We start from the raw sequence: 23,962 nt of genomic DNA, 5'->3' as shown, positions 1-23,962 counted from the left end.
CCTTAAAGATAAATCAAAGGCATTTTGAAAAGCAGTATGCTTTCCAATGTGAATTTATTCAGTGAAGTTGCTGCTTTGTGACTACAGCTTGAGAACATATGAAATGCCTTACTAAATCTAATCAAGAATTTGTTTAGTAAACTATATAATATTAGGTTCTCCTAAGTAAATGCTTAGAAAAGTCATGGCACAATCAGTTTTGTTTTATAGCATGCACAGAATTTGCTAATTTTCCCCTAAAGAAATTGTATGTGAAACACATAGGGGTTGCAAAAGTTATTTAAATATTTTTATTCCCCTCTACACCATTTGTTTCCATGCCTTCACTTCCGTAAAAGAATATCTATGGACTGTAGTTCTGATCTCCTAAAAGAGCTCTGTGGGCTGGATCCAGTGTGTTTCATTCTGCCAATGATAGAGCCTTTCTGTCATAAAAGGACCTGTGTTGCAGCAACAGAGGTGTTTTCTGCCAGCAGAAGAAGGCTCCTTGCATTGAAAGAAGGTTCTAACCCCCTGTGAAGAACAGAAACTTTGTATTGTTGAAGGCTTTCACGGCCGGATTCAACTGGTTCTGGAGGGTTTTCCAGGCTGTGTGGCCGTGGTCTGGTGGATTTTGTTCCTAACGTTTCGCCTGCATCTATGGCTGGCATCTTCAGAGGTGTATCACAGAGAAAAGTCTGTTTCTCACTGTGTCTAAGTGAGAAGGGAAAGTTTAGTGTGGTATATTGTCCATGTCCCAGGGTGGGGAAACAATCATTAACTGTTTGGGTGGAACTTGCTATGCAAAGGTGTGATTGAGTGCATTGTATTGTGGGTGGGGTTATCAGTCCATTTTTTTAATGGACAATATACCACACTAAACTTTCCCTTCTCACTTAGACACAGTGAGAAACAGACTTTTTTCTGTGATACACCTCTGAAGATCCCAGCCACAGATGCAGGCGAAACATTAGGAACAAAATCCACCAGACCACAGCCACACAGCCCAGAAAACCCTCCAGAACCAACAGAAACTTTGATCACATCTGATCCCCTTATCCATGGAGTATGTTAGCTCTTTTGTATATTGGTCAACACCTTGCAGTCTGCTGCAGAGATTCCACTGGAATCTTGGACTCTCTGCCCCTGGAATGACAATGCCCTAATCTGTGATTCTGTCTTTCATTTCTGGAGTAGAAGCATTCTGAACCTTCCTAGAGGGGCTTATGAACCATTAATACTTCACCCAGTTGATGCTGGTTTCTGGGTACTGTAACAAAATTACCCCAGGGAGGGAAAATCCACCCATGCGACTCTACACCGTTTCCCTCCCTTTTTGGATTGGGCTGTTAATATTTAGAACTGCAGTGGGTATTGTTATATTTAACTCAATACAAAAGCAAGAATATGCAAATCAGAACCCTGTCTCAGTTTTCCTTTAGCAAAGCAAAACATTCCACATTAAGGAGATTTAAAATTGCAACTAGTGATTCAGGGCTCAGGTGGTATATGCTGGGCCTCTATTAAGCCTGCAGTTACCTTTACCAAGCCATTCTGATTACACTGATTAACACCAGCTGCGGCTTCCAAACTGTCCTTGTTCAGTAGCGAAATACTGATTTTGTCTCCTAAGAAATGTTTACTGGAGAAGCATGCAACCATTTTTATTTACTCACAGAGCAGACCCTCTGTGTGGTCTTTTCTGCACAGCACAAATAGGTATTCAGGGTGTTATAAAAAGCTTTCTCTCCCCAAAAATGTTTTCAGGCATTTTATTTCTCCCAACCTGAGTTTTTAAAAAATCACTAAACTAACAATCTTTTCCCCCCCAAGACAGGGTCAAGCTGTGGGGAGAGTAGGTGATTAGGAAACATATTGTTTTTCCCATTCAGAAATTTGAAATGTCTTCATTTCATTTTTGCAGCTCACGTCTGCCATTTTGACCCACAGAAGTTTCCTCTTTCAGCAGCTCATCTGTGAGTGATTTCATTGTAAAAAATACACAAATTTATTTTATTTATTTATTTGTTTATTTCATTAGACTTTTATACCGCCCCATCCCCGAAGGGGATGTTTGTTTTGCCTGGTAATTCCACACATCTGTTGATTATTATTTTTTGCTTGTTTTTGAGGAAGGTGTTTGTGTCGCTACAACATCACATTATGAGACTTGCAGCTGCTCAGAGAGCTGGTCTGCCTCCCATTAAAAAGCAGTGGGTAGACCTGTCCTCTATGGAGGACTGGTCTACCGGTGATTGAAAGTAATGGGTAGACCTGTCTTTTGTCTACCCATTGCTCCTTATTGGGCGGTGAATCAGCCCCTGAGTGGCTGTGATTATCATATCGTGATGTTGTAGCTATGCAGACACCTCCCTCAAAAAAAAAAGGAAAAACAACACATGCACAGGATCACCAGACCAAACAAACTTTGTTCATGTACTTTTAACAGTGAAATCGCACACGGATGAGCTTCTAACAGAGGAAACCTCCTCAGGAGACCTTCAGCAAATGGAGGCTGGGATGGAGAATCTCTGCAGCAGCAGCAGCACAAAATGGCAGGTGCAATGAAATGACAAGCTTCAGTCAGCTGGTGGAAGGGGGGAGGCAGGAAAAAGACCCACTTTCCCTGGCAACACTTTTTCTTGTCTTTTTAAACTTCTGCAATATTTTATATTTGTGCTGTGCAGTTGAATTGTTGATCTTAGGCTTCAGCCTCAAGTCTCAAATTCTGAGATTCATTGCCAGGGCCTCAAGTAAGGCTGCCAGTCTCAAGGTGTGGCCTGGAGGTCTCCTGGAATTACAAATGATCTCCAGACGGCAGAAATCAGTTCCCGGGAAGAAGATGATTGTTTTAAGCAGTGGACTGTATGGCATTCTATCCCAGTGAGCCCCCTCACCACCACCACAAACATCACCCATCTTAAGCTATGGTCCCCAGATTTGCAGGAATTTCCCAGCATGGAGTTGGTAATTCTAGGCCAAGCTCTAGGCAACAGATTAAAATTCTAGGCTGTTGGCTAGTCCACACTCTCAAGTAGGGTTGCAAACTCTGGGTTGGGAAATTCGTGGAGATTTTGGAGGTGGAGCCTGGGGAGGGTGGGGTTTGGGAAGAGGAGGGGCTTCAGAAAGATATAATGTCACAGAGTCCACCCTCCAAGCCAGCCATTTTCTCCTGGGAAACTGATCTGTGTCATCTGGAGATCAATTTTAATTCCAAAAGATCTCCAGGCCCCACCTGGAGGTTGACGTACCTATTCTCTTGGGCTTCCTTTGAGGCTTATGGGCAAGTTGGATGGGCCTGTGTTGACACCTGCAAATAGAAATTGGAAATGGGAGGCAATAACTTTATTGTGCATTTGGCATAGTTTCCCTGTATGAGGTGTCCATCTCCTCTAAAACTCATGATTGTGACTTTACACAATCATAGATACCATATGGTATAATCCCTAAAGGTTTTGAAAGGGCAGGATCAACTGCCTGATAATTTGAACAGTGATAAGAAAATGGGAGAGGGAGCGATGATGACATTGCTCTAGATATTTCCCCCATCTCTGTGGTCCTTAAAATAATAAGGGGAAATTCCTAGAGTGTCACACAGAAGTGACATTACATTCACCTGCATGTCCACCATCTACAGGCTTTGGTCCCTAAATTTAAGAAGCCTAATGGGGAACATTACCATTCTGGCTGAAATGTGGCCATTAGACACATCCTAAGGGATGAACAAGCTTCTATTAAGTCTTCCCAAGGGACATTTTATATGCCCATCAGTAGCCATCTCAAGTATTTTCTTAAGTGGCGATGCCATTTCTGTCAGCATCTGGACATTTTTAGTCATTTTGTCAACCACATGATCTGTACATACATAACAATCTCCCCATTGCTCAGTATAGCTACAGTTTCCACGGCATTGCCTCCCATATTATGGTCTTATTAGGTAAGGTGGAAAAATAATTTAATGGGTAACATTATGTACACATTTTTAGGCAGTCAGTTTTTCCCCCCAGAACTGAACTGCAGGCATGTTTGGAATTTAAATATGGTCTCAACTGAGGCCTCTGTCTCTGAGAAACATTTTTCTAATAGTTATTAGAGAATAAACAGTTTGAAATTAATTAAGGATGCAAATATTCTCCTTACTGAATTTAAACTTATACAAGAACTGTTTTAATTATGGTATCCTCAAGGAAATGGTGTACAAGAAAAAAAAACCAAGCAGGAATACAATGTGTACAAACAGGGATAAAAATGAAGAAAATCCTTAGGATGGTTTTTCAAAATGAGAAAAAATTATTATCACAACATAATTAAGTTCACATGTATTAAATGCATATTCAAAAAGAATGTCTCAAGAATGGGGTCAATTCTAAAAAGGGTTGCATGGTGCAAGTTCAGGGAAGCAAAGAAGTGTGGGAAATATAGGAAATAGATCACACAGCAACTGAAGACATTTTCAAAATGTTTTCAGTTTCATTTAGAACATTTTGAGGCTGCAAATAAAACAGTTGGTGGTAAAAACAATGTGGAAATCCATGGAAGAAACATTTTATTTCTTGCCTCAAAACATTTAAAAGGTTTGTGTGGAAAGAGAAATAACCCTTGAGCTGCATTCAAGCAATAAGTTGTAATACAAAACCATAGTTCAGTGTGGCTATCTGAAGAAGCATTTGCTGTTTAGACTAGCAAGAGATGGATGCACAAACCACAATTTAGCATGGGAACTGAATTAAGATTTTATCAAGAGATGGCCCACTGAAGCTTCATTGCTTAGGGCCAAACAACATCTGAAACTCATTCTCCCACGGCACAACACACCACAACTCTGCGATCTTTGTTAAGGAGTCTCCATTTATGTTCTGCGCAGTGGCATTTGGGAGGTTTCTTGAGGCACTTATTGCCTGCTTGTTGAGATCTGAAAAAGCTGATTTAACACACATGTTGCCAGCTGCAGAGTCTGTGGAGTCAGTGCAGCCCTTTGATTCTCCCCTTATGTGGAGAATCAAGTTGCGTACCAGATTTCTGGACAATATCTGTGACTTGAGAAATTATGCCTATTATTATCTTGCTTTGTTATTCACAACTTCTCCATTCTCTCTCTCTGAGGTGGAAGGCATCTTCACAGATGGGTTATTCCTGCCTATTCCTCTTGGAGGCAGGACTAATTCTAAACTTCCTGTGGTCTGATAAGCATATTCCACACAGGATTAAAAATTTTGTGAAGGTTTACACCACTTGGTGGCAGAAGGAAAGCAGTGCTTAAATCACCATGCCACACTTAAATCTAGTCATGGTAATATTAATTTCAGCACTCTGCACCAACTCTCTCTTCTTCTAGGCAAATATTTAGACGATTTGAAGGATGGGAGGATCCTATTTTGTTGCTGGGCTTTCTTCTCCCCTCACATGACACAGAAGAGACTGGGACTGTTCTACTTTCAGTGAACTCTAGTTAACCCTGACATCTCCATGTAGGTGCTTGAGATGACTGGAGTTTGCATTTTCCTCATAAACTGGCTTTCTAGGACTAAAATTCCCATTTACCCAACTGCCTGCATTTGGACACCACAGAGTTTGCCTGAATGCTTCCAAAACCAGGAAGTTTTCAATCATGTTTGCTCACTGACATTTTATTTACTGCATTTTTGCTGTCCTGAGCTCCTTTTCTTCAAGGAATTCAGGGCCGCATACTTTGCTTACCGTTCCTCCATTTTATTCTCACAGCAACCCTTTACGGGTAGGTTAGGCTGGGAGATGGTGCCTGGCCCAAGGTTACCTGGTAAGTTCCATAGCAACCACATACCAGTAATATTACTAGTGATAGCCACAGTAATATTACCAGTAATAGCTATTACCAGTAATAGCCACAGTGTCTACTCCATACATCACATTGGCTGAGCTTCATATCTGGGGGACAGAGCAGGCAGGTGGAGGGAAGCATGTGAACACAGCAAGCAAACCAGGTTCGTGCTTTCAACAGACAAACAGGATTATTGTGATGTCTGATGGCTGCCTTCTTCAGGCTCTTAAACATGCTTGCAGTCCCTTGTTTATCTTTAGACTCTTTGATCTCTTCTAAGGATGCTGTTCTTAATGATACAGCTAGTATGTCAGCAAGTACAAGGGAATTTTTTTTGTGTGTGGCACCAAGTTAGAGAACTCTTTCGCACTGCAGATTAGCTAAATGCCAGAACTGTTGAAAGAACTGTACAACCAACTTCTTTGAGTAGTCTTTTGGTCATGTAAAAAAAAAAAAAGATAGGGGGAATATATAGACTAGGATTCTTATTTGGCAAATTTTTGCTATTGTGACCAGCCCAGAGGTTTTGCAATAGAGCGGGCTATAAATCAAAATAAATGTGTAAATAAAACTGCTAGTTATACAAAATTGAAGTATGACCCTCATGTTGTAATGTCTTTTTTTCAGCAACATCGACACAGAAGAGCTATTTGGTAAGCTACTATTATTATTATTATTTGAATTAAAGTGAACTAATCACTTCTGGGAGTCTGACAGACAGGGCCCAAGCATGAGTGGAGTGAGGTGTGTGAGCGGGGGGGGGGGATTATGGTTTAATAAACCACTTATGGGGCAGCAATCTTTCAGACTGGTTGCTTTGAAACTAAAAGCCTCTTTGGTTGTTCTAAGGCAGTGGTGGCGAACCTATATCACAGGTGCCAGAGGTGGCACTCAGAGCCATCTCTGTGGGCACGCACAAACAGAGTCACACACACACACACCCCACACACACATCTAGGCTGGCCTGGGCCACTGGGCTCGATTATTAGCATTAAACCTAAGACATAATTTTGGGGAAGCAGTGTAGGTAACCTTGTTAAGTGCTGTTAAACCCCACAGATTTTCATGTGCAGAACTAAAGTGTGATCCTTTACCTGGGAGTAAGCTCAGTGGCTGGCAATGGGGCTTGCTTCTGAGTAAACCCTCCTAGTGTTGTGATTCACCCATTGGGAGAGTTGCACGGTTTCTTCAAAGCAAAGCCACCGACAACCACCAAGCTTGCTCCCAAGTAACGCATGCCTCTGATCCAACCGTTTTCTTAAAACTAAACCTCAGTATTCAGGTTAAGTAGCCGTGTTGGCACTTTGCAATAAATAAGTGGGTTTGGGGTGGCAGTTTGGGCACTCGGTCTCGAAAAGGTTCGCCAACACTGTTCTAAGGCAATGCATTAACCATTAATCCACAGTGCTGTGTAGAAAATAACTATCTCATCTAATGATAACTCCTTATGAGATGCCAGTGTTCTGACCTAGGAAATCAAAAGTTTATTTATTTCAGGAACTGGGTGAAAATCTTGTATCCCAGCCAAAGATCCCTCAGTGTAATCTTTTATACCATTATTTAAGATTAGGCTAATTGTTTTTGAAATGACTGGGTAAATGATTATCACAAGAATATGCACACTCCCACACCATAAAGTAAATATGCATCCATGCCATATTTTATTCTATTTGACTTGAATTTAAAATGAATTATAATTTCTAAGATTCTTACTAGAGCCTTTTCACAAAAGATAAGTAGTTTCAATGAAAGCTAAATCTGAAAAATTCAGGGGTCATAGGGTATAGCATTCTTATATGGATGGTATTACGTGAATGAGCACATGAGTTTATTAAATCTTTTTATGTGAAACTTCTGAAGGCTTAATTTGATGCATCTCTGAACATACCATAATACTTTCCCAATGGATATTTTAGCAAACTTGGAGTTCTGTTGATCCTGGAACTGTTCTGGGCATGAAGCCATTTATTTACCAGCTGGATCTGACTTTTATTTGCGAGTTGTCCTTTCTATGGCAAAAATTCTGACTGAACAGTGAGAAAAATGCACTTGCAGTTTTGCACAGCAACCAGGACAGATTCTCAGGCCTACCTAATCAACCATTCTAAATCATGTATCTTATTAACTCTTATTAACTCTAAGACAATGCATTAACCATTAATCCACAGTGCTGTGTAGAAAATAACTATCTCCTCTAATGATAACTCCTTATGAGGGAGAGATACATTATCATGGCTCCAAAGGGGGCCATTGTGGATTTCAAGTCCATTTTCTTAGTATAGTCTGTGACCTTTCAGAAATAAATCAGATTTATTTTAATGATGGATTGTATGTATGAGATGGAACTGGGGTGGGGACACCCATGTCACAAGCTTGTACCAGACCTAGAAAAATATTTCTTAGACACTACTAGCAAGCTGAGTAACCTGAACAAAGGCATTCTTTTGCTGGTCCTCTTTGATAGCACTAGCTAATTGTATAACATTTGTCAGGCAGAGAGACCAAGGTCCACTCTGCACAGCAAATGCATAGCGGGTTGCAGTCAGGATAAAGTAACCCTCTTTCCTGTCTTCGTGTTAGCCTGCATCCATACAGGCAGCGATTGGAGTCCACGGAAACAATGCGGGTTGCCGTCGTGCCTTCACATGAAGCCATGACTATTTTTTTTTATTTACCTCCCACCAATGCGTAGCTACAGAGGCATGCACAAATAAACCCTCACATATGCCATTAAAGGTTGAAATTGAAATTGAAATAAACCCTCACAGCCATGCTGATGTCTCACGATACGACCATCTGCACCTGATTGGCTACACAGATGTAAGCCACAAAATTTTTAAAAAGGAAAGTGCAGCCGTACAAAGTGCCTCCTGCCCGGCCATTTGTAGCTGCAACCTGGGATTTTTGAAAAGACTTGCAAATAGCGTGATTCTAAAAAAAAAAAAAAAAAACGGTTTGGGGAAAATAACATGGGGCAGACTCACTTTGGGTGCAGAATCTGTGTGAAGTGCCCCTCCACCCTGGATTTTTCCCATTCTAAACTTGTGTTGAATTGCCCGTGTGGAGTCGGCCCAAGAGATGTAGAGATCAATAACCCTTCTCTGCTAATGTTGAGTATAACTGGAGAGACTTTTGCAGAACAAAACGTAGGTGTAATACATAGTTCTAAATTCAAATATATATTTGGAAAGTCCCCTTTCATTTGTGCAGTACAATATAGAATTCCTGTATCTTTTGTAGTTATGCAGAGGAAAGTATGCTATCCCGTGGAGCTGTTTCCTCTTCTGAAAATCTTGGGCATGGAAAGAAGTCCCGCTGATATTTTGTTATATTCTACTTCCTGAATGTACATGTGTACACACCATCGAGCTAGGATTCATTCTGACCTGGCACACTAAGATATTTAGACCAGATATAAGAACTAGGGCTGTGCATTCAGATAAAGGTGAGCCAATCCCTCCCAATCCTTTTTGCCTGCTGGGGGCAGGGGGTTCAGCTGGAAAAAAAGACTTATCTGGGCAGTGCCAAACATCCAAAGGCCTTAAAAAAGCCAAAAAGCATTCCAGCTTTTTCGGCTTTCAGCTACCTCTCCGCTGCTGCTTCTTAAGCCCAAGCAATCTTGGGAGGATGCAGGGCAGCCAACAAAGCTGAATGCGGGGATCAGCAGTCAGCAGGGAGTTCCAGTTTTTTTCAGCTTTTTCAAAATTTTCTGGTTTTTTTTTAAGCTGATCCTGAAAAATACCAGAAAAAATTGGTTCACACCCCCAATAAAAACTGTCTGCAAAATGATACTGGATGGTCCTATGTTATTCCAACAATGAAGGGGGGATTATCAAGCTAATGAACTGCCCCTAGTTTTTATACATGTTTTATAGCTTGATCAGATTGTTAATATTTTGAATGATTGCACTTTATGGTGTGCATATTTTACAATTTATACCATTGAGAAAAGCCTGCTGGTCAAAATTCATTTGGCTTTAAAGCATATTTTTAATGACTGACAATGAATTAAAGCTTAGTCTATTTTTTTTTTTTGCAGGGACCCATTGTTATCCAGTCTGCTGTTATAGTTTGGGGAGTGAGAGGAGAGGTCAACCTTTCGGGTTACCTGTTGTTACTGGATTGAAATCCCCCCCCCCCTTTCTGTTGTGTACAGCAGTTAAAAATAAAGAACTTTTGCTGTATCTGGTCACTCCAAAAACACCCTATCAAAGCTGTCAAAGATACCCATTTACAAGTCAAATTCCAACACTGCTGCTCTCAAGTATAGTTCAAAGTTGTTAGGCTATGGAAGCCCAAACAAATGCTATGAAATGAGGACTCAAAAGCCCTGTTAGATATGATAGCCATTTTAACATTTGAGGATCATTCAGTCTGAAATCTCCAAATGAGGACAGAAATTGATATATTTTATCTATGGTTGTGAGAGATTCCTTCCCCCTTACTCCCATTTTTTTTGGTTTACTTTGCTTTGGTTCAAATCCTCACTGTGCCACTGAAGTTCATGTAATGACATGGGGCCAGTTGTTCTCTCTCAGGCTAACCTCACAGGGCTATTGTAAAAATAAAATGGAGAGGAAAAAAACATTGTAAGTTACTTTGGGGAGAAAAGTGGGGCATGAATATCATAAAATAAATGAACTTGCTAGGTAGCCCTAGACAAAACATTCTAGCCTTCTTCAGATATACAATCTGAATTCCATAATTAGAACTGCTAGTTCCTCAGCTTCCTTAATTACACAATTCTTTTACACCAAAGGTAACCAAATTGTTCCAGCAGCTGTAAGAATATTTGAAGCAAAAATAATTTCATCCCTTCTGTATGGTTCGCAACTTTGGCTACAGGAGTTTGACTCTAATATTGAGAAAATACAGTCTTGCCTCCTTTGCAACAGGAAAATCTTGGAGTGTTCCAAAATGTGTCCCTGAATAGGGTTGATCTATGCAGAACTGGGTATACACCTCTATTAGAAAGCTAAAGCTTGGATTATGCTTTTTAAATTTTCTTTGGCTAAAATGCATTCCTTTAGGAGTAAAAGGAAAGTTCAAAATTTATTCTCCTATTTTAAATCTGGACCCGACTTGAGCATATCCTGGATTTGCTGTTTCCATATCGAATCCAAAATAAGAACTCTAGGATTCTCTTCGGAATTTCTCGAACCTCTTAGCGAGGAATATATATTTAGATTGCTCAGCCAAAGACTGATTGATATGGAATTTCAGTCCCTTCACCCAGTACAACCTGCAGTATGCTCTCCAGACTTTCTAAAACCTACCCATACTACATGGGAAGAATGTAGCAAAATGCCTCTGTAGTCCTCGACGGTCCATCACAAATTAAGCCAACAAGTCATGAGCATTTATGCTTGCCAGAGTAAATGCCTTTCCTTCCAAAGAGATTTACAATCGGGAGATTTCATAAGGTGTTTTATTTGCTGACTAGAGCGATGCCCACATGCTCTGTAAATGCTCGTGGATACAATACAAGCATATCCTCCTAGAATGTCAGCTTCACCCCTGCACCTCACAGTAGTCACTATATAAACCCGATTATCAAAAGATAAGAAGCAAATTTGCCTTACGGCTTCTATGTAGTGAAGTATTTACTCAAGTGATGCATCTCTCTGAGATAACCTTTAGGGTTAAGCTTCACATATCCTGGCGGAAGTAATATCCTCCAAAAGAGCGGTACTAAAATGTGTCCCTCGATGTATCAAATCATCTAAATTACATTGATTTAATGTCTGAGGCTCATGAGAAGTTGTTTATATCAGCTTTAATTAACATATGGATATCACAATAGGTCTCCAGAAAGTTTGTGCATAATTTATCCTAACTTAGTGTATTGGATGCCTTGTTGTATGGTTGTTTATGAAACGAACATACTGTATGTAGAATTATTTATGCCTAATAAAGGTTTACTGTACTGTACTAATCTGAATTCCAATATCCCATTGGAAGTCAGATCCATATGTTTATTACAATACGTTTGTTTAATACTTGTGTTTTAATTCCTGGATCATTTCTTGTTTTTGAACTGTGAATTTCTAATTCTTCTAGAATATTTTTCACATCACCTGGGAGAATATGAAAATGTGCTGTCTGCTTTGGAAGACCTCAATATATCTATTCTGAAGGCAATGGACAAAACAAAGAGAGTAAGGAGGAGTTTTATTTATTGTCATGTTAAGAGTGCAATGGTGATCATGGCTCATGTATATGGGAACTTGCTTTATCCAGAAACATATCTGCCTGTAATGCTTAATGAACATGATCAGTCCCAGTATGAGCTTCAGATGATGGAGTTTCACCTCCTGGTTCTTAACCTAAACCAGCGTAAGACATTCTTTGCTATATGCAGGATCAGAGAGGCTGTAAGCAAAGTAGACAGGCTAGGATAGAATTTGTAGACCAGAAAGGAGGCCAGATTATCACCACCATTTCTCCAGGCCGAAGAAGAAAGATGAGCAGGGCATAGAACTGTCCAGGGGCAGATATATGGTACAGGCAAACAGTAGGAAGGCAAGCAGGAAACAGTATGCACTAGCTTTGAGGTTGTTGTGGCATGGATCAAACTGGCCAGATTGGATGAACCTGACCAGTGTGGTGGGATTGTCAATCTGTCCCAGATTGAGGTAACAATAGGAATTTAATCTCCAAGTATGAACTATAAGTATATTGGTTCTGGTGGGTTTTCCAGGCTTTGTGGCTGTGGTCTGAGTATGCTTTCTTGATCCAGAGTGTCTCCATTTTCCGGGTCTGTTGGAACATTCCCCCCCCCCCCCCGTAGAGGTGTTCAATGTATTGTCGAAGACTTTCACAGCTGGATTCAACTGGTTCTGGTGGGTTTTCCGGGCTGTGGCCCAGACCATGGCCACACAGCCTAGAAAACCCATCAGAACCAGCTGAATCCGGCTGTGAAAGCCTCCGACAATACATATAAGTATATTGCTTCCTATCTTGACTGCATAGGTATGGCTAATGAGATATGTGAGGCCAATGCCAAGAAGGTTTTTTACAATGTACAGGTTCAGGGGGAAGTTTTGGGTGTGGAATTACAACATCTCACATGATCAGGTTCCCTGAGTATTTTTCCAAGCAGCTGTTCAGACACCTGGCTTATTAATTCATAAGCAATGAAAGAAAATGTAAATGTTGGCTAACAGACCTTAGCAGTGCAGCTTGGAGTCAGACCAACAAAGAACGCTAGAACAGTTCAGTGGGGAAACTAGACCCTCCAAAGCCATACAGGTCTCATTTAGTGTGTGTGTTTTCTTGAGGAGAAATGTGTGGCCAAGTCCCTGGATGAATCATTCATCTTTGGTATCCAAGGTAACCAAGTAAAGGGAGAGAAGAGGAGAAAAAAAGACAGTCTGCAGCTGACAAAAATGATCAGCACTTCTTGGAAGTGGAAGCAAAAGCTCAACTCAAGTGAAAATATTTCAAATAAAAAATATTTATATCCCCGTGCTACTAACTGGTTTGAAATCATGCCTGAAAACACTTTCAGTAATAAGTATTTAACAGTTGTGTGAAGGCAATAGAGTGGTGTGGAAAGAAAAGTGAAATATTCCAACTAGGGTTGTGAGCTCCAGGTTAGGAAATACCTGTAGATTTTGAAGGTGGAGCCTGAAGAGGGTGGAGTTTGGGGAGGAGGGAACTTCAATTGAGCTTAATGTCATAGAGACTACCTTCCAAACCAGCCATTTTCTCCAGGCAAACTGATCCCTATTTCAGGAGAACTCCAGACACCACCTGGAGATAGTCAACCCTAACTCTAACCCAGTTTGTGTCCCAGAATATAGGTTGGAAGGGCATATGGTTGACCTTGAGAGCCTGTACCTCCATACCAAAGATGTATGATGTAGAACTGGTATGCTTTGTGTGCAGGAGTGTAGGGGGAGAATATGGTGCCCGGAGCAAAATGGCGCCCAGGCACTGCACCCCAAACACACCTGGTTCACCAGATAAGCCTTTGCCACTCAGGTGGAGGAGTGGGGCATCAAACCCAGTTCTCCAGATTAGAATCCACCTGCTCTTAACCACTCAGAGGCATAGCTGGAATGGGGACAATTGGGACGGCTCGCCCCGCACGCTGCCATTGCAGTCACGTGGGGGACATGGGTGTGTCAGCGGCATGTTGGAAGTGGGATGGGGCATGTCAGGGGCATTTCGGAGCATTTTAGGGGTGGGGCGGGAGGGGGCGTGCAGGCAGTTCATGCTCCGGGCGCAGTTCCCCCTCCCTTTGTCACTGCAACCACTACACCATGCTGGTTCTGCCTGTATTCTAAACTGATCCTCACCCAACCCATCTTCAGATGTGCTACTGTTGGCTGAAAGCAAGGCATTTCTCTGCTTCTTCCATCAAACTAAAGCCCAATAGCTAGAATAGCTCAAGCTGGTAATCTGTGCCTCTAATTATGTAGCATGAGAGCCTGCCCTACCCCAAGCTAGTGAGCTATCTGTGTGATTATGGAGCAAGCTCTCCACAGAAACACCAAATTATTTGTATTTATTTTATTTAAATATTTATATCCAAATGCCTGCAGCCTACACCCATTAAAAGCCACAGTGAATAAAATGGATGCTTGCAGCATCTCTTGACTCGCCTTCATTGGCGTATGATGCCTTTGTAGCAACTAAACTGCAACATGAACGTCAGAAGGAACTGAGAAAGTGGTTGGGGAGAACTGACCAGACTACCAGTAATAGTAGTTTGAACTTAATCCCTGAGCATTCCCAAAATAACCCAAGATTCACAAAGCAAAGTAGAACATTCATACACAGAATAGTTGAATGAAATGTCATTTCATTACGGAGTACACTACAGTAATCCATCCACAAGTGTGCATAATGAGCACAGTCAGGGCAGCTGAGTCTAATAAAAGAAATAACCAGCAAACCAAATGCAGTTTGTTAGAAGGCACTTTTGGCTGCCACTCCAACTGGTTTTATCAACACTAAGGCTGGGTTCCTGAATAAAAGTTGGGAGCAATGCTGTTTGTGGGAACACAGGCTAGGTGCTCTGGCTGGCACATACACCTGGCAAGTACATCTTCTAAGTCATTCTATCCCCACTTGTCCCTTCCTTTCTTCTTCACTTCCCCTGTGAAGTAAAAAAATGGGCAGCCAGTCCACAGGGCTCTGGCTGCCAGGGATGATGCCACTGCCACGCTGCCACACTGCCTCTAGAGGACTTCCAGGCAGTGCGGGAAGGCAGCAAAAAGGAAAAAACCAGCCACCTGGAAAGCCCTCCATAGGGCTGAAGGTCCAAGGCTTGTGCCAAGGCATTCCTGGCTCTAAAGGGCATGAGGAAGCCAAATAAAGTGGGCTGCACCTCTAAGAATGCCTTGGTCTGCCAACCTCATGCACTGGCATCTGCCCAGACATCAGCATAGCTCCCCAGTGGCACCCACTGCTGGGTTTGAACACCACAGAGTTGTGGGATGCTTAGACATTGGTGTCTTTGCTCTCTCTACTGGCATAGGTGCCTCTTATGTTGGTGGAGGGGGCAAATGTGCCAGCACAGCCCTGTGCCACTCTCATATGCGGTTTTGGCCCTTCCCCCTCTGGATCTGCCCATAAGGCACAAAAGTCAATGGACATTTCATTTGGTTCAGGAATCCTTCTAAAAGTGTGGCCAACTCACTATGTGTATCTTTTCCAGCCCAAGTGATGAAAAAAATGAATGAAATCCTCCATTCTAACAAAAGGTTATATTAGATTGGCTTCTGGCACTGCATTTAATTTTTCTGCTATCACGGGTATAACTTATTATTTCTATTTTAATTAGTATTTAGTTTTATCTCTTGGAATCTCATTTTGTCTGCTGCTCCTGCAGTTGGAGAGCTAGTATTCAGTTAATTCCACACATTTCCCAAACTAACAAATTTAATTTAGCTCATTGCCCACATTTTTCACCTCCAATACTTCCCCTTGGTTACAATGCAATATGCAATACTGACTGTGTAGAAGGTACAGGGAAATAAATTGCTGTGGAGATGTATTTTATTGCTTTTCTGTCACTCAGCAGCAATCGAAACAGTTCTGGCTGGATAAAGTCAGACTATTCTTTTTGGGTCATAAGTTGGATAATATAAACAGAAGTTGCTGATCCTGAATAAGAACTAATTCTAAGCATTTCCCTTTCACTATAGATTGCCATCTAGAATGATGTCTGCATGCCTTTAACAAAGTTTTTTTTTCATGTATAAGGTTTTACAGCTCAAATCTGTGTGTACAGCTGCTTGGACACAAATGTGCACTGAATGTTAATTTCAGTGGATATTACTTCCAAGGTATGCTTGATGCCATGAGTGAAGTTCTTTTAAATTGATCTCTTATGCCAATATAAAGACTATGTTGGCCAGATAGTACATTTGGTTCAATGGCTTCCCTTAGCTTTTTATTCCTGGATAAAGTACTGAGAAAACTATCATATACTAAATAAGACTATTGGATGTTAGTACAGTCCAGTCTGTCTAACAGCTACTTCCCAGGACCTCTCAGACTGTGAACATTCCCATCCTTACTACTGGCATCCCATTTTAAACCAGAGATCCAGGAGATTAGTATGCCCTACCATGGAAATGAAAATGGATGCATGAAATAACACTGCATAAAAATGAGTCAAAACACTGATCGAATGTAAATACTGTCTATTCAGATAAGCAGAGCAAAGGCTAAGAGTTCTTCCATCAATGCAAGACATAGATATTAGGAGCAAAAACTACCAGACCACAGCCACACAACTCGGAAAATCCACACGAACCAGTTGATTCCACTCTTGAAAGCCTTTGACAAAACAGTTCTCCCATTGTTTCTACTAGATATCCCTTCCAAAACTGCATATGCCAGGAATTGAACCTGGAACCTTCTGGACCATAGCCAATATTGTAGCAAAATGGGGTTCATATGTATATTGGAGAGAGAGTTACCCTTTGCTTTTTCAGCACCATAATCATATCTTGAGTGCATCTATTTTTTTTAGGATGACTCTAAGAGTTAGATCCTAAATTGCCATTCCACTTCTGTAAAAGCTGTTCTGCAGGCAGAATAGGCATTGTCATTAGTAAAGAAGGGGAGAGTGATCCTTGCCAGTCTCCCTTCCCAGTCTAGACTCCTCCATTTTGCCCCTCCCTTATACTATACCTGGGACTTAAAAAGGAACGCAGTTTGCAAGGGCACAGAAGGCTGCAGGGAGAAGGGAGAGGTAGGGACAATGCCATCGTCTAGTACTGTGGTCTCCATTCTTTTTAAACCTATGGAGGCATTTGAACTTCTGTATGACGTTTGCAGCAACAAAATGGCTACCAAAAATAGCTGCCACAAAAGATCACAAAGTGATTGTTGCAGAGTAACTTCAGTAAAAATGTGCAGATCTTTCTGCTACCGTGGCAGCTGCTGCCAAAGCAACATTTGAAAAAATGAACAGCCAGTCAAATCTCCAGTAGTCAAGGAGAAGCCTTGCTGGACAGAAGCCCTACCTGGACCCACCCAGTTCCTAAAAATACTTGGCAGGTGTTAGGAAAATTGTCAGCTGGTGCTGCGGCACCCATGGGCAGCACATTGTGGAATCCCTGATCTAGCATAATTCTGCATGGGCAACTTACAGAGCACGTCACCATGTCTTGGCCAAACTTAACATATTTTTTTTAATTAATACATTTATCAGTTCTTTTGTACTACCTGACAGATCACTCCACCTCTAGATTTCATAATAACACTAATTGTCCCATCATACCAAGCAAACAGTCGCATCTTATCTTCCCAAATACTACTAAAGAAGAAGAAGGAGGAGGAGGAGGAGAAGGAGGAGGAGTTTGGATTTATATCCCCCTTTCTCTCCTGTAAGGAGACTCAAAGGGCTGACAATCTCCTTTCCCTTCCCCCCTCACAACAAACACCCTGTGAGGTAGATAGGGCTGTGACTAGCCCAAAGTCACCCAGCTGGCGTGTGTTGGAGTGCACAAGCTAATCTGAATTCCCCAGTTAAGCCTCCACAGCTCAAGATGTGGAGCAGGGAATCAAACCCGGTTCCTCCAGATTAGAGTACACCTGCTCTTAACCACTACGCCACTGCTGCTGCAACAAGTATTTTAAATTCTAATAATTTCATAGCAACTGTGGAATAGTGCATCTGTGCAATGTTTGGTATTTACTATATTTATAAGCATGATGGCCCCGAAGGCCAACAGCTGCAAGATTAATGAAAAAATATCAAGAATGGATGCTGGGAAGCAAGCGATCTGGAGCTGCAAATGTTTCCTTTTGTGTATTGAATGGAGTTTTTTCCTGGATAATGGTATAGCGAGGACTCCTGGGGCTTCCTTTGATTTCTTGCCCACTGTTTACCCCATGGAGGCTGATGACGCCAGAACTTAGATTTTGTGGAATAATCATGCTTCCACATTAAATCAATACCAACAGCTTTTAATATAGAAACGCATACAAAGTTTTTATATAATTACACTCTCTTTTTCTTATCAATAACAGGTCTTCTACTGTTTCTTTGTTTATCCAACCTGGAAATATTTCCCCTCCAGAACAAGGCAATTAGGTGCATTTCTTCAAGGTCTTTATAAAAACAGCCACAACATCATCATTTGGGAAGGAAACTTTGCACGGCTGCTGCCTCCAAATCGAGGCAGCACCACTCTTTCCCTCCAAACGGTGTTTTGCTGACTTGCTCAACAAGTCTTTTAGAAAACAGTGGCTTCCGCATCCAGTGCAGAGCAAACAGCACAGGGTTGAAGGCACTGTTTCCAGCCCTCCGCTTTTGTTTTTGAAACTTATCTCCTCTTCCTGCATAGTTCCATGGGGATACGGGGACACGCCTCCTGCCCTCTGCCCCCCAGGGCTTTGCCAGGGCCACGGGGGCATGTCCCCTCGTCCTGACTGAGCTACGCAGGAAGAGAGGGTAAGTCTCTCAGCAACTACTGTTTCAACAAACGTGAGTGCAGTACAAACCCCAAACTAATATGCTTTGGCAATCAGTCCCTCTCTACCTGCTCTCAGATGAGCAAAATGTTTTGATCTGGGAATTTCTTATGAAGCATGCTCTTGTTATTCAGAATCTTTCCCATGTGATTGAGCAAGCAATGACCCCCCCCCCTCCCCATGTGTTGGAACTGTTTAAAATGACTGATTCCAAAGCATGCTATCTCCTGGATTCAAGAACAGAGAATGAGGAGAATTGGCTTATTAGGAGCTGCAAAGCTGCTTGTAATCTTTGGAAAGGTTTGGAAGAAAACTACTGTGAAAAATCAGAGATCATGGAGATTGCCAGTAATGTGAAGGCTATGTCTGCCAGTATGCAGAATCTTCAGTCTGACAGAGACTCTATAAAACAAATTGTATTGGAAATGTTCCAATAGCAGTGACTGAAGACAGATCTTCCCGGAAAAGGAATTTAGAAACCTTGATGCCACCACCAAAGAGGCCCTGGAGTGTCTGTCAATTACTGTACATCCACTGGTGGGGGAACACAACATTAACTCTAGAGAATTTAAGCATATAGTAGACTCATGAAGGAAGGCAGTCTACCTTGATGTTTGAACATTTAGAGTTTTAAAAATCAAAACCAGAACTAAGTACTGTATTCTCACCCACCTTTTAGTTGACAGCAAGAAAAAAAAAGAGATTGTAAAAGGATTTTTCTCTTTGGGCGTTGACAAAAGAATTGGGGAAAAAGTCTTTTTGTTGAGATCTGGTAACTTGAAAACTCAATATTCCCTCACTGGCTTAGATAAGGAGTTCCTAGCTTCTGTTTTACCACAGTACACAAAGCATGTCTTTTTAAAAAAAATAAAAATAAAGCTTTCTAATTCCTTATCTTTGTACTAATTTGACACATTAACTAATATGCCCTCCTTTTTTTACACTTCAATTTTCTTTTATGTGTAATAGTTTATTAATAACTTTCTATGATTGGATGAAATTAATTGCCTGAAGATTATTTTTCCAAATGACTCCCTGAATATCTTGGATGTGTGGGGGACGAAGCTTACCAAAGGGTCCCTCAAGTCTGCTAGTATGTCCCCAAACAAGATCTTCAGAACCTCTGTTCATGACTGTAACTTTGACAGAATTTGAACAGCCTTCGATAACTCATCTATGTGAAACAGTTTTTTGTCAGCTAAATAAATATTAGCAAGGCAGGTCTTCTGATAATGCCGTTGCCTATATTTTATTAATTTGTTACCAAGAATGCTGTGAATTAGCCGGTCATGTTAACCTGCTGGGTGTCTTCTGGCAACGCTGAATTCGATTGCTTATCATGACACCATTCTAACGAATTGTTCTAACCTAGTGTCACCAAGAATCAGAGCTCCCAGCAATGAAATTAGGTTCGCCAGATATAGCTGCTTTAATCCAATTAGAGCAGGCTTGTCAAATAATTCAGGGAGAGGATGAAATTAGCCTTACTGGTATAAATGAGTTCTGTCATTTTCAACAAGGCCCTTGCAAATGCTTTCACACCCAACTGGTGTCTGGAGCCAAAGGGAATGACAGACAATCTATCCTGCCAGGATTTTCTGCTTGCTGTAGAAATGGCAGCTAATTGGACTGGCATATGGCAAGCTTGATCGATGTGTTTAGATGCAAAATAAATTCAGGTGATGTCTTTAATACTTCTAGGTACAGTACATAATTAACATGGATGATTTGTAAGTGGCCTCACATTTGGCATAGCAACAACTGTTTGATCTTCTGGCAGGGATAGAATAGGGTATTGCTTAGAAAAATATATTTGAAAGATGTTACCTTGATTGAGGAATCTCTAATAACAATGATGTTTATGTAAGAGAAAGAAAAGAAGGCTTCTGAAGCTAGGATCCTGAATAATTTGAGACTTATAATCTGACTCCCCTTTCAACAGGGTCTTGATGGTGACAAGCTTTATGACAATACTACTGACTTCTGCCTCTTACACATGTTCACATGCCTCTTTACCTTGCATGGTAGGTGTTAGGGCTTGGCATGGCTGGGAAGCCTCTGGTGTCCCAAGAAGGCTGACTACTAGGTCATGAGGTAAGCTATTTAGTCACTTATAATAGTGCACAAGCAGAGTAGTATTTCTTTCTTTGAGTAGAGACTGGCAGGAGGTGAGACCAAAGCAGTGAAATATAGATATGCAGTGTATAGCAGAGTGTTTGATTAGGATCAAGAAAGCCGGGGTCAAACATTAGTAGTTCTCTGGTGGCACACAGGTTAAAAATATATTGGCATGCCCTCCCACCCCCCACCTAAACACATGTTTCTATTTTGGAACAATACAGCAGAAATCTCTTTGGAATCATAGTACATCTGTTTCACTATGAGATTGTGCATTAGGAATAATGGTCAACTGTTTGAGGGAGAAAATGGCTTGGATGTGAAATAAGAAGTTTCTTTTGTCTGCTGGTGTCTCTTTCACTCTTAGAATTATCAGGAGGCTTCTAAGCTGGAACAGTTTGTGACTCGCTTTTTGTTGAAAGAAACACTGAATCAGCTCCAATCTCTCCACAACTCCCTAGAGTGTGCCATGGAAACTACTGAGGAACAAACCCGTCAAGAAAAGTGAGTGAGATTATTTTCTCACAATGACAGTGTGTCCGAGTGGTTCTGTGTCAACTGATGCACGGTACAAGGTTTACATGACCTTGCAATTTTTAAAAGAGCATTTGTTACACGTAGAGCAGTAGTACTCACTCTGTAGATCATGGATCAGTCTCATAAACATCTATACAACCTAGATACAATCATTATGAGAAAGCTGAGTTGTGTTCTAAAAGTTTTATCTCCTAGTAGTGATCAAATAATTATAATTTCTAAAGGAATAGTCCATTTCCCTGGAATGTGTGGCAGGTACCACATTGGGAACAGAACTCAGAAGAACCACTTGTGGCTCCTGAGCAACTGAGTATCACTGACTAAGGTTAATTGTAAATTAAGATGCGTCCTGAGATTTCCATAAAACCAAGCTTTCTTCCAGAAGATGCCTGAGACTTGGCTCACAACCACTGCTTTTTCAATAATGTTGCATTTCCTTCCAGACAGCAAAGTGCCTATTCAGGATCTATCTTTGTTATTATTTTTATTAAGTTAAAAAACAAACCAATATATATACAAGGATATAAAATACTCTATGCAGAACTGCTATTGATATCACAAGCACACATTTACCCTCTCATTCTGGACAGAACATTCAATTTTTCAAACTTTTTGAACATTTGACCATGTCATAGGCAGATTAGTTCACACAGGCGAATGCACTCATTTTTTCAGCCATTTCTTCTTCTTTGTGATTATATTCTTCTTCCAATTCTGAACAAGTATTAACCTTGTCAGTGTTAAAGTGCTGAGCACAAATTCATGGATTTTTTTTGGAAGGAAATCCTCACAATTCAACAGGAAAACCACAGGGAACATTGGTGACTGTATCCTTACACCTTGAGAGATCACCTTAGCAATCATATTCCAGTATTTTTCCACTCTCGTGCGTTCCCACCATATTAGTATAATATTTGCCTTGATATCACCACATATCCAACAATCTCCTTTAGGCCCTTGATATATTTTTGCCAAATTAGGGGTGATGAACATGCATTTTAAGTACATCTATGGCTGTTTCCGTACAGCCAGATTTGCGGGGCTACATCGGCATTTATTTGTTTGTTTGTTTCCATTTTTAGACCACCCTCCCCAGGAGGGCTCAGGGTGGTACATCAATGTCAAATATAAATATAACAATAAAACAATCTAATACAATTTTAAATTCACAGAATTTAAACAACCATTTAAAATGCACAGATGGCAATTTATCCCATCCCTATTCCCACATTCTCAGCATGATTCATGATTCAATGGGTGGAAGCCGGGGTATTCCAAAAACCTTGCCCCCCAAATGAGGTTTGAAAATGGCGTCTTTGCACCACTTGGGGGGGGGGGTGAGGACAATGGTGCTGCGATGCAGCAGCACCTCCTGTGTGAACAGCACTCCAGGGACAGTGTTTTTTCTGTCCCTAGGGCACTGTTTTTTGGCCGTGCAGAAATGGCCTTGGTTTTGTTGGATAATTTCTTTCATGGCTAATTTGTCCTTAGTTACACACTTTAGTTACATAATTTTCTTTCATGTCTAATTTGTTTTTAGCAACACACTGGGAAGGGCCAGCTTCAAAGCTATCATCTATTGACTGGTCCAAAATGTGTAAGTGATGCTAAGCCCCAGCTACTGTTAGGCAAGAATCATTGCAGAATTCTACCTCTAAAAGTGTATTTTTGGAAATCTGAGGGGGGTTTTCTACTGGTCAAATATAGCCATCCAAGCAAAAGGGTGTCAATTACTATTCCAATGTGGCTTTAAATGCTGACTCCATAAACTATTTAAGTGCAGAGCCACACTACAGAAAATAATAATATGTATCTTCTAATTTATTTTCTGACTTGCTTGTGTTTTTAATTTCCTTCATTTTAATTCTCTGTGTTTACCAATACAAATACCTTTTTAAGTATTGTATACAGGTGCAGTTGAGCAGGTGGAATATTTGTGGCTGGGTTGAAAATATAATCAGAATAAAGAGAGGTTCTTTTTATTTTCAAGACAAGTGGCAACAAAGCCAGAGGTGCTCACAATTCAGCAGCCAGGAAGACGATCGAGCCGAAGACTCCAGAGGAACAACAGTTTTTCTCCAGTCAGCCCACTTCTTAACTCAGGTAACACTGTAAAAGAGATGGATGCACGTCTTGTTTATTCACTGTATTTTAGATCATGTTGTGAACCACCCCGAGCCCAACAGGGGAGGTCCTGCCTATTATATATAATAAACAAATAAATAAATAAATAAAATGTTTAAAATATGCAAATAAAAACAAGCATTTTTCTTTAAATCATAGTCTAACAAGACCCATGAAGTGAAACAGCGAGTTAATTTTAATAAAATATAGACGATACATCAGGTCATTTTTCAGAAGCCAATCCAGGGGTTCCCGCAAGTCTTCCTTGGTGGGAGCTATAGCCCAGTGGCATAGCACTCAGGGAACCGGGTGGGGTGCGATACCCCAGGCGCACACCTTGCAGGGGTGTGGCTATGATGTGGCAGGGGTGTGGTGGGGCATTCCAGGCAGGGCAGGGGCATTCTGGGGACGCAGGACGAATGCGCGCTCTGGGTGCAGTTCCCTCTCGCTCCGCTTCTGCTATAGCCA

At 41.2% G+C, this 23,962-nt stretch overlaps 1 protein-coding gene across 2 annotated transcripts in view; it reads left to right on the top strand.

The window, feature by feature from the left end:
* Positions 1 to 23,962, top strand: part of NECAB1 (N-terminal EF-hand calcium binding protein 1) — a 63,914-nt gene that overhangs the window by 19,994 nt on the left and 19,958 nt on the right. For both annotated transcript variants that reach the window (XM_048508495.1, XM_048508494.1), the window contains exons 4-7: positions 6,404 to 6,429; positions 11,837 to 11,934; positions 21,201 to 21,337; positions 23,361 to 23,473. In XM_048508495.1, coding sequence (XP_048364452.1) covers positions 6,404 to 6,429; positions 11,837 to 11,934; positions 21,201 to 21,337; positions 23,361 to 23,473 — 374 coding nt within the window. The remainder of the gene's footprint in view (positions 1 to 6,403; positions 6,430 to 11,836; positions 11,935 to 21,200; positions 21,338 to 23,360; positions 23,474 to 23,962) is intronic.

This window comes from Sphaerodactylus townsendi, linkage group LG09, assembly GCF_021028975.2.
Source record: "Sphaerodactylus townsendi isolate TG3544 linkage group LG09, MPM_Stown_v2.3, whole genome shotgun sequence".
Classification (NCBI taxonomy): domain Eukaryota; kingdom Metazoa; phylum Chordata; class Lepidosauria; order Squamata; family Sphaerodactylidae; genus Sphaerodactylus; species Sphaerodactylus townsendi.
The sequence above is the reverse complement of the archived record's forward strand: the minus strand, read 5'-3'. Positions and strand labels throughout refer to the sequence as shown.